This window comes from Prinia subflava, chromosome 22 (assembly GCF_021018805.1).
Source record: "Prinia subflava isolate CZ2003 ecotype Zambia chromosome 22, Cam_Psub_1.2, whole genome shotgun sequence".
Taxonomy (NCBI): Eukaryota; Metazoa; Chordata; class Aves; order Passeriformes; family Cisticolidae; genus Prinia; species Prinia subflava.
Window position 1 is genome coordinate 3,183,776 of NC_086268.1, and position 11,182 is coordinate 3,194,957.

Genomic DNA, 11,182 nt, shown 5'->3' on the forward strand with positions numbered 1-11,182 from the left:
GCCTCTCCCTGACCTGATGTGGCTGGGAGAGCCCTGAAATCCTCTAACAAAGGACACAGAGAATCAAAAATCATTCCACAGTTGGGATGGAAGGGATCATCCCCACCTTCCACTGTCCCAGGCTGCTCCAGCCTGGCCTTGGGCACTGCCAGGGGTCCAGGGGCAGCCACAGCTGCTCTGGGCACTGTGCCAGGGGTGCCACCCTGCCAGGAGGGAATTTTCTCCCCAAACCAGCCCCAGAGGAGCATCCCCAGTGCAGAAGGAACACGAGCACACCCAGTGTGTGGTGAATGGTCCCTGTCTGAGGGGGCTGTTCCCATTTTCCCAAATATCTCCCTGCAGGAATGGTAAACAAATCACTCTTTAAACTTCAAGATCACCCCAGTGGCTCCCAGTTCTGGGGGCTGAGTTTAAGAACAGATCCTTCCACACGAATCACAATTTGCCCTTAGAATATTTTTGCTTTTATCATTTACTGGCCGTGTTTTTTCTGCTCACAGGCCTTGCACTCAGAATTCTTTATTTTTCCCATTTACTGGGTGTGTTTTTCTCCTCACAGACCTCATATTCCTGTCAGCAAGTTGGTGGTTTCTGAATCCTACGATACCTACATAAGCAGAAGCTACCAAGTGACAAAGGAAATCATCAGTGAATGTAAAGGCAAAGGTGAGTGCTGCAGAGGGGAAAACCAGGCAAGGCTGGGAATTCCAAAATTCCTGATCAATCTTTCCCTTAATTCATCTTAGGGGATGAATTCCCACACCTGAATCTCCCATCCTCTCTGCAAAGAAAGCCCTGCACCCCCAGAGCTGTAATTTCAGATACTCTCATCTCACAAGAGAGGTCCATAAAGTTAAATAGCAGAATTATTTTATCATCATCATTATTTTATTCATCCCGACCCAATGGCAGCTGGTTTTTTTTTCCCAAGGGAATAAATTATTTCCCCTCTGCTGTGTGTTCCCAGCATTAAATGGGGCATTTTCCCTCCCCTCTCCGAGCTCCTCCTCCAGATTATATTCCCATAAAAACCTCAGAACATTTCTCCAAACACAATATTGAATTTTTTTTTAAATCCTTGCCTGTTATTGTTCAGCCACAACACTCTGAGAATTCCTAAATTCTGATGTTTTCTCTCACTGCATTCTAAGCTTTGATTTGAAGGGTTTGCACACAAAATTCAAAAGCACAGTGGGGCATTGGTTGTAAAAAATCCTAGAAATGGAAATGTAAAGCTGCCACTGTGGAAAGCCGGAGAGTGAAATTAAAGTGTTTGTTGTAATAGGAATTAATTTCTGCGTAGGCAAAAAGCATCTGCTTCCCAGCACAGCTGAATTCTCCCTGGAATTCTTGTTTTCTCCAGAAAGCATTTTTAAACGAAGTAGGAGTGAGTTAACCATTACCCTGAAAATTGAGAAACGCTCTGAACGTGTTAAAAAATCCCATTTTCCCCTTAATTCCTTTGTATTCCTTAACTTTGATGTGTTGTTACACGACAAAATATTTGAAGTGGCTGCTCCATCTTGGGCACCAGCCCCGAAATGTGGCTTTGCCTCCCTCCTCAGCCCGTGTTTGTCCTTTTATTTCAGGAAATAACATCCTGATCGTGGCCCACGCATCCTCCCTGGAGGCCTGCACCTGCCAGCTCCAGGGGCTGTCCCCCCAGAACTCCAAGGATTTTGTACAGATGGTCCGAAAGGTGATTTCCAGTCATTTCCAGCCAGGAGCAGAGTCCTGGCTCTGCAGGGACAAAAACAATCTGCAAAAAACCAATCTCAGGCTTTGCTCTGAGATTTACTCATTTCTGCAGTCAGGAGGATGGAGGGGAAGGGTTTGAGAGGCTGGGGCAGGGTGTGGGGTCAGGTGTGCACGTAAAATGGGTTTGCAGGGATTATTTGATGCTTTTTGGAGCCAAATGTCCACCTAAAACGTGTCTGCAGGTCCTGTTGGTGCTTTTGGGGTCAGATACTCACCTAAAATGGGTTTGCAGGGATTATTTGGTGCTTTTGGAGGTCAGGTGCTCATCTAAAATGGGTCTGCAGGTCCTCTTTGGTGCTTTTTGGGGCCAGATATCCACCTAAAATGGGTTTGCTGATCCTGTTTGGTGCTTTTTGGGGTCAGGTGCTCACCTAAAATGGGTTTGCAGGGACTATTTGCTTCTTTTTGGGGTCAGGTGTGCACCTAAAATGAGTCTGCAGGACTGTTTGGTGCTTTTTGGACCCAGATGTCCATCTAAAATGGGTTTGCAGGGATTATTTGGTGCTTTTGGGGATCAGATACCCACCTAAAATGGGTTTGCAGGGCCTGTTTGATGCTTTTGGGGTCAGGTGTCCACTTAAAATGTGTTTGCAGGGATTATTTGGTGCTTTTTGTGGTCAGGTACTCACCTAAAATGGGTCTGCAGGGATTGTTTGGTTCTTTTGGGAGTCAGGTGTCCACCTGAGATGGGTCTGCAGGGCCTGTTTGGTGCTTTTTGGAGCCAAATGTCCTCCTAAAATGGGTTTGCAGGGATTATTTGATGCTTTTGGGGGTCAGATATCCACCTAAAATGGGTTTGCAGGACTGTTTGATGCTTTTTGGAGCCAGATCTCCATCTAAAATGGGTTTGCAAGGATTATTTGGTGCTTTTGGAGGTCAGGTGCTCACCTAAAATGGGTTTGCAGGGACTCTTGTCCTTTGTGGGGTCAGATGTCCACCTAAAATGGGTTTGCAGGGATTATTTGATGCTTTTTGGGGCCAGATATCCACCTGAGATGGGTTTGCAGGTCCTGTTTGGTGCTTTCTGGGTCAGGTGTCCACTTAAAATGTGTCTGCAGGGCCTGTTTGGTGCTTTTTGGAGCCAGATGTCCACCTAAAATGGGTTTGCAGGGATTATTTGATGCTTTTTTAGGGTCAGGTGTCCACCTGAGATGGGTTTGCAGGTCCTGTTGGTGCTTTGTGTGGTCAGGTTCTCACCTAAAATGGGTTTACAGTGATTATTTGGTGCTTTTTGGGGTCAGGTGCTCACCTAAAATGGGTCTGCAGGGATTGTTTGGTTCTTTTGGGGGTCAGGTGTCCACCTGAGATGGGTCTGCAGGGCCTGTTTGGTGCTTTTTGGAGCCAAATGTCCACCTAAAATGGGTTTGCAGGGATTATTTGATGCTTTTTGGGGTCAGATATCCACCTAAAATGGGTTTGCAGGGCCTGTTTGATGCTCTGTGGGTACCAGGGCAGTACACAGAGCCCCTGCACAGCCAGCAGGGCACCTCAGCCCCACAGCCCTTCCCCTTCTCATCTACAGAGATGCCAACCATCAAAAGGCTGGAAATTATAATGGGTTTTTTAATTCCTCTCTTTCCAGCCTTGTAGAGGCTCCCTGGGATATTCAGGGCTCATCTGGGAACCCCTGAGCTGCAGGAACATTCCCATATTCCCATATTCCCATATTTTCATATTCCCATATTTCCCCCAAAGCTGTGCTGGTTTGGGACCACATTTGGCTTGAGCTGGTCCCTGTTTAAACCTGCATCCCATTTAAAACTGCATTTTTTAACCTGTATTCCATTTAAAACTACATTCCATTCAAAACTACATTTTAAAACGACATCCCATTTAAAACTGCATTTTTAAACCTGTATCCCATTTAAAACTACACTCCGTGTAGTTTTTAATTTAAATTTTAATTCAATTTAAATTTTAATTTAAATTTTAATTTAAAACTGCATTTTTAAGCCCGCATTCCCAGGGTGTAATCTGGTTTTTTTCCCCAGAGTTTTGCACAGGCAGTGCTGCACAGTCTGGCAGTCACCATCTGAAAATGGATTTTGGGAGGGGGAAGGAGAGGAAATAAAGGGTGAAATCCTGGAGTGGCACAGCAGAGCTTCATCCCTTGGGGTTGCCCAGCAACATCCTTGATTTTTTTGCCTTAATTCCCATTTTTTTTCCTCACAGATTCCCTACCTGGGGTTTTGCTCCTGCGAAGAGCTGGGGGACACTGGAGTTTGGCAGCTCACAGACCCTCCCATCCTCCCTCTCACACACGGACCCACCGGAGGCTTTAACTGGAGAGAAACCCTCCTGCAGGAGTAGGGCACAGCCAGCACAGCCTTGGAGAATTCTCTTCTTCCTTGTGTTTTGTCAAAAAAAAAAGACAAACAAACCCTCATCGTCTGTCCAGTGGGTCACTCACAGCACATCTCACACAGCCACAGCCCTGCAAAAAGAAAAATCTCATTTACGACAAAAGGGGGCTGATTTGAAGGGGAGAAAAATCTCATTTACAACAAAACGGGGCTGATTTGAAGGGGAGAAAAATCTCATTTACAACAAAACGGGGCTGATTTGAAGGGACAAAAAAAATTAAATTACAGCTTGAGGTTCTTGCACAGCTCGGGGTTGGTTTCCCCGCCTCGAAGGGAGCTCTGGTGACACTTTCACTGCCACCTGCACCCCGGCAGGAACGATGGGTGTCAGGCAGGATGCTGGGGTTGTTTTTGTCACTGCTATTTTTGCCCGGTGTCTGCAGCCCTGTTCAGCGCCCCGTGCTTGCTCTGATCCCACCCCCGAAGCCTCAGCACCTCCCGTGAAAATAAAAACGTGACCCGAGGCTGGGAACGAGCCCAGCGTCGCCTCTGCAGCCTGCACTGGGTCATTCCTCCCCTCTGCCTGGGCAGGCAGAGATGGGAGTGCTCAAAGTGGGGTGGATATTTCCCAGGGATTGGTTGGTGTTGAGGAAAATTCCCAATTTTGCCTCAGTTACAGGTGAAATTCGAGCGTCAGGAGTCAGCTGGAGGAATTGCTTTGAAGTGGAGATAAAAGAAGCCTTTTCCAACCAAACCTGAGCCATTCAGGAATTCCAGATTTGGGGTTTTATTCCTTTGGTTTGGTTGTTGAAATCCACCTGTGTGCCCAGACACAGCCTAAAAGGTTTGTGCCAGTAGGACTGTGGAACAACCTTCTTGTCCATATTGACAGGCAGCAGAGAGCCCATCCTGATCAATATCCCAGATATTCCCCAATCCACTGGAATATCCCAGATATTCCCCAATCCATTGGAATATCCCAGATATTCCCCAGTCCATTGGAATATCCCAGTTATTCCCCAGTCCATTGGAATATCCCAGATATTCCCCAGTCCATTGGAATATCCCAGATATTCCCCCAGTCCATTGGAATATCCCAGATATTCCCCAATCCATTGGAATATCCCAGATATTCCCCCCAATCCATTGGAATATCCCAGATATTCCCCCAGTCCACTGGAATATCCCAGATACTCCCCCAATCCATGGGAATATCCCAGATATTCCCCAATCCATGGGAATATCCCAGATATTCCCCAGTCCACTGGAATATCCCAGATATTCCCCCAGTCCATTGGAATATCCCAGATATTCCCCAGTCCATTGGAATATCCCAGATATTCCCCCAATCCATGGGAATATCCCAGATATTCCCCCAATCCATGGGAATATCCCAGATATTCCCCAGTCCACTGGAATATCCCAGATATTCCCCCAGTCCATTGGAATATCCCAGATATTCCCCCAGTCCATTGGAATATCCCAGATATTCCCCAGTCCATTGGAATATCCCAGATATTCCCCCAATCCATTGGAATACCCCAGATATTCCCCCAATCCATTGGAATACCCCAGATATTCCCCCAATCCATTGGAATATCCCAGTTATTCCCCAGTCCATTGGAATATCCCAGATATTCCCCCAATCCATTGGAATATCCCAGATATTCATCCAATCCATTGGAATATCCCATTATTTTTACCTTGAGGACAGTGGAATAACCTTCTTGTCCATATTGACAGGCAGCAGAGAGCCCATCCTGATCAATATCCCAGATATTCCCCAGTCCATTGGAATATCCCAGATATTCCCCAGTCCACTGGAATACCCCAGATATTCCCCAGTCCATTGGAATATCCCAGATATTCCCCCAATCCATGGGAATATCCCAGATATTCCCCAATCCATGGGAATATCCCAGATATTCCCCAGTCCACTGGAATACCCCAGATATTCCCCAGTCCATTGGAATATCCCAGATATTCCCCAGTCCACTGGAATACCCCAGATATTCCCCAGTCCATTGGAATATCCCAGATATTCCCCAATCCATTGGAATATCCCAGATATTCCCCCAATCCATTGGAATATCCCAGATATTCCCCCAGTCCATTGGAATATCCCAGATATTCCCCCAATCCATGGGAATATCCCAGATATTCTCCCAATCCATTGGAATATTCCCATTATTTTTACCTTTAGGACTGTGGGACACACCTTAGGCCACTCCTAAATGCTTTATTATAACAAGGATGGGACTGAAAAGTCAGGGAGAAAATTTAGGACAGGGCAGGAAAAAAACATCCAAACCTGCTCCTGCGTGGTTTTATCAGGTTAATTTTTAATTGTCATTTAAGCTCTTTTTGGCTGTGCACACACACTCTCAAGAGCATTCCTGGCTGTTTTCCTCCGTGCAAAAAGTTTAAAATTAAATATTTGACAATCACCCACACACAAAAAAATTGGCTGTTGAGGCGTGTGAATTCTGCAGATTTTTTGTTTCATGCCAGCAAGGTGTAAATTGGGGCAGGAAATATCATTATATTCTAATATTTATTGCCTGTAGAAAGAGTGGAGGCTGCTCAGATCCTGCTGGATTTGGGTGACATTAAAAGGAATTTCTTTTGGGGCAGGAAACAGAGAGGGAGCAAAAGCTGAATGCACAATTCGAGTGGTGTTGGCTGCTCTTTGATACAGGAATAGAGAAAAAAGTGTTCTGGTTGAGGAGGTAGATGTTCAAATACTCTTCTTTAAATATATATATATATTTTTGGATGTTTGGGAAATATTTTGGCAATTGTAGGCTTGTCTCGAATTAGGTGTCATAGAATCGCAGGGAGAAAAATCTTATTTTCTTCAGCATTTTGAGTTTTCTTGGGGGCTTTGTGTTAAGCAGAAAAGGCCTTTTGGGAGAAAAAGAAGAGAAAAGGTGTTGTTCTATTAAATTTATAACTGAGAGGTTAAGACAAAAGAATTGCTGCTTCACTTTCACCCCATTGCTGCTCATTAATGTGGATTTAATGTCACTCCAGTGTTTTGTCCCAGGACATTAAACTTGATCTCTCCAAAATCTTTTCCTTCACTGTGAGCTGCATCAGATCCCCGGATTTATTCCAACAGCATTTCCCAGGTTTTTTTCCTTCTCTCCACAATTAAAGAAAAAAAAAGCTGCAAACCTGCCAAGAATAAATGGTTAATTTTTATAATTTGTAATGAATGGCTTAGAAAAAGACAAGAATTAAATTGACATTACACTGAAATCAGCAGAGCTTTGCTTGTTTATGCAAAATGAGGATCCAGACCGTGATAACTTCAGTAAAAATTTGATATTTCCCTTTTCCCTCCGGCTGAGCAGTTTCAGACAGAAGTTGGCTGAAGCCTTCTGCTCTTAAATTCAAATTAATTTAATGAGAGTGGTCATTTTTATCCCCAAACGATGGCTTTGGTTTGTGGTTTGGGTTCATTTCTTTCAAAAGAGGCAGAAAGGAAATGATTTTGAAGTCACAAATGGAGCAATGGGGCAGCAGACGTGCTTGGGATGCAATCAATGAACAAAATAATTGTAATTAACAGTGGCTGTGATTGGCTGCAAAGGCTCCAAATCACTTCTTGCTGCTCCCCACTTCCTCAAATTCGTCCCCCAGGGAATCTTCATGACCCACAACAGAAAATACTCAGCCAGTTCCTTTATTATTTCTCATTTAAATGTATTTTCTGAACTTTCTCTCCATGACATCTCTTCAGACTTGACGTTATCAACATTTTTTTGTTCGTTCATTTTCAACCTGTTGTATCATTCTGTTTATTTTTTTTTTAGTGTGAGCAGATTGTATTTATTTGAGAAAAAAAAATGTTTGCTGTTTAAAAAACCCAATAATTGTATTGCCAAAAATAGCTGTAATTACCTGTGACATCTGTATTTTTTTATTTTGGGGGTGGGTCAGGCAGGGGGGTGGGTGGTTGTTTTTAATCTCAGTTTTGAGTGCTAACAAATGCTCAAACAACCACTGCATTCGAGTTTGCTTCTCACATTAAATGGAATTCTCTGAAGCCAGACAAAAACATCTCGGAGGTGATTTAATAAAGATGCCGAGCACCCTTCCTATTTCCTATTTCCTATTTCCTATTTCCTATTTCCTATTTCCTATTTCTGATTTCCTCTGGAGTGTGGTGGAATTTTGAGCTTTTCCTGAGGCTGAAATTCGCTCTCCTGACAGCAGATGGCACAAAATTCTCTCCACTCCGCTTTTCCATGCTCAGGAAATTCGGTTTTTCCTTGGAATTATTCAGTTCTCAGCTTGGAATGTGAGGAACTGAAGGCAAAACTTTCAAACCAAACTCACTTTTCCAACACATCTTTCTTAATCTGGATTTTTTTTTTTTTTAAATCTTTCAACCCAGCCACTTTAAATTCATGACCTGCAGTTTTCCAGTAAAATTGATTAATGATGCTGAACTCACAAGCCACAGCTTTTATCAACCAAATATCCACTGAGTGATGCACACTGCGCCTGAAAGGTGAAATTATTAGGAAACAGGTCCTAATAAATCAGGAATAAAACACACAATGAGTTTATAATTAACCATTTTGTCCACTTCACTCGAGCACACACAGGTTTTAGACCATCATTAGCTCACTAAATTCAGTTTATTTTGACAGTAAAAGTTGTCCACAGCACATTTTGAGCAGTTGCAAAGGCGGGCCAGAAGAGGATCTGCCAAAAAAAATTCCATTTTGGAAATCACAAATGGTGAATAGGCTCGGATCAATGTGATATCAGTGGTTATCACACTCCTGGGGGGACACAAATAATCAATAATCAAATAATTGGAATAACCAAACCTGAATTGTGTCCCCTGGGAGCTGCTGCTGCCCCTTCCCTCCTGCCCATCCCCTCAGCAGGTTCTGCCTCCCTGCAGAGCCACAAACAAAGGGAAAAATTCCCTTTTTCCAGCATGCTTTCTCCCTTTTTTCCAAAAAGGAAAAATTCCCTTTTTCCTACTGCTGCTTTCTCCCTTTTTTCCAAAAGGGAAAAATTCCCTTTTTCCCACTGCTGCTTTCTCCCTTTTTTCCAAAAGGGAAAAATTCCCTTTTTCCCACTGCTGCTTTTTCCCTTTTGGAAAAAAGGGAGAAATTTTGTGAAATTCCCTTTTTCCCACTGCTGCTTTCTCCAGCATCCCTGCAGGCAGAGCCAGCCAAAATCCTCCTGGGGCAACAGCACAGCGGCACATTTGTTTTTTTAATACAGAGATTTAAAATGGGTTTTTGAGCAGCCTTTCCACATCCACCAAACAAAATCTGCCTCCTGAGCAGGGTGACCCCAAGCCAGATTTCCCTCACCTTTCACCTTCTCCCTCTCCGTGCATCTCTCCCTGTGAAAAATGATTTACTGTTTCAGTAAAATTTAAAAAGTTTCATTAAAGACAGTAAGAAATAAAGATAAAGGTTTACAGCCAGGTGCTTGGCATTTATCTCAGAGTACACTTTCTATTTTACAAGACATTTTTAAATGCTTTTTTAAATTACATCAGCCTGTTGCATATTCATAAACTATTATGCATATTCATTTTATTTACATATTTATGGTAACTCTTTGGGTCTGCCTTTTTGGCGTTTTTGTGTTTTTTAGCTGTGGTTTTAATCTATTTTATTATCTCTTCTAGTTTGGGCTTTGGTTCATATTTTTCACAGTGAGTGTTGATAGTTGGCCTGTCTGTAGCAGGGTTCTCATCACAATCCCACTGGGTGTTATCCCAAACAGGGAATTCAGTTATAAGCATAATTATATATTAGTTAATATAGCTAATTAGTTATAAGCATATTAGCTACTTCATTACTATGTCTAAGCAAAAAAAAAACCCAAAAAAACCTAAACAAACAAAAAACAACAACAACAACAAAAAAAACCCTGATAAAAACTCTATCCTTAATAAAATAAAAACTCTATAACAGAGTTATTTTAAATGATACAGATAGCATTCGTCCTAATATTTGTGAAAAGCCAATTTTATATGTGTTTGTAACCCTCCCTGAGCTGGGTTCTTTTAACATGAGACACCATTCTCCCTAATATTTGTGAAAAGCTGATTTTATTGATTTTATGTGTTTGTAACACCCCCTGAGCTGGGTTCTTTTAACATGATACAGATAACATTCACTCTAATATTCATGAAAAGCTGATTTTATGTGTCTGTGACACTCCCTGACCTGGGTTATTTTAATGTGAGACACACAGCATTCACCCTAATATTTGTGAAAAGCTGATTTTATTGATTTTATGTGTTTGTAGCCCTCCTTGAGCTGGGTTATTTTAACTTGAGACACACAGCATTCACCCCAATATTCTTGAAAAGCTGATTTTATGTGTCTGTCACACTCTCTGAGCAATTTTAACATGAGACACACAGCAATCACCCTAATATTTGTGAAAAGTTGATTTTATGTGTTTGTAACACACCTTGAACTGGGTTATTTTAACATGGGACATACAGCAATCACCCCAATATTTGTGAAAAGCTGATTTTACTGATTTTATGTGTTTGTTACACCCCCTGAGCTGGGTTATTTTAACATGATACAGATAGCATTCACTCTAATATTCACGAATAGCTGATTTTATGTGTCTGTCACACTCCCTGAGCAATTTTAACATGAGACACACAGCATTCACCCTAATATTTGTGAAAAGTTGATTTTATGTGTTTGTAACACACCTTGAACTGGGTTATTTTAACATGAGACACACAGCATTCACCCTAATATTTGTGAAAAGCTGATTTTATTGATTTTATGTATTTACAACACTCCCTGAGCTGGGTTATATTAATATGAGACACACAGCATTCACCCTAATATTTGTGAAAAGTTCATTTTATGTGTCTCTCACACTCCCTGAGCTGGGTTATTTTAACATGAGACACACAGCATTCACCCAAATATTTGTGAAAAGCTGATTTTATGTGTCTGTCCCACTCCCTGAGCTGGGTTATTTTAACATGGGACATACAACATTCACCCTAATATTTGTGAAAAGTTGATTTTATTGATTTTATGTGTCTAACACTCCCTGAGCTGGGTTATTTTAACATGGGACATACAACATTCACCCTAATATTTGTG

General features: G+C 42.3%; 1 protein-coding gene across 1 annotated transcript in view; it reads left to right on the forward strand.

The window, feature by feature from the left end:
- Positions 1–4,075, forward strand: part of UBASH3B (ubiquitin associated and SH3 domain containing B) — a 73,761-nt gene extending 69,686 nt beyond the window's left edge. Inside the window, exons 12-14 of the mRNA XM_063417917.1 lie at positions 560–666; positions 1,590–1,699; positions 3,931–4,075. Of these exons, the coding sequence (XP_063273987.1) occupies positions 560–666; positions 1,590–1,699; positions 3,931–4,068 (355 nt within the window). The 3' untranslated portion in view covers positions 4,069–4,075. The remainder of the gene's footprint in view (positions 1–559; positions 667–1,589; positions 1,700–3,930) is intronic.
- The last annotated feature ends 7,107 nt before the right edge of the window (positions 4,076–11,182 follow it).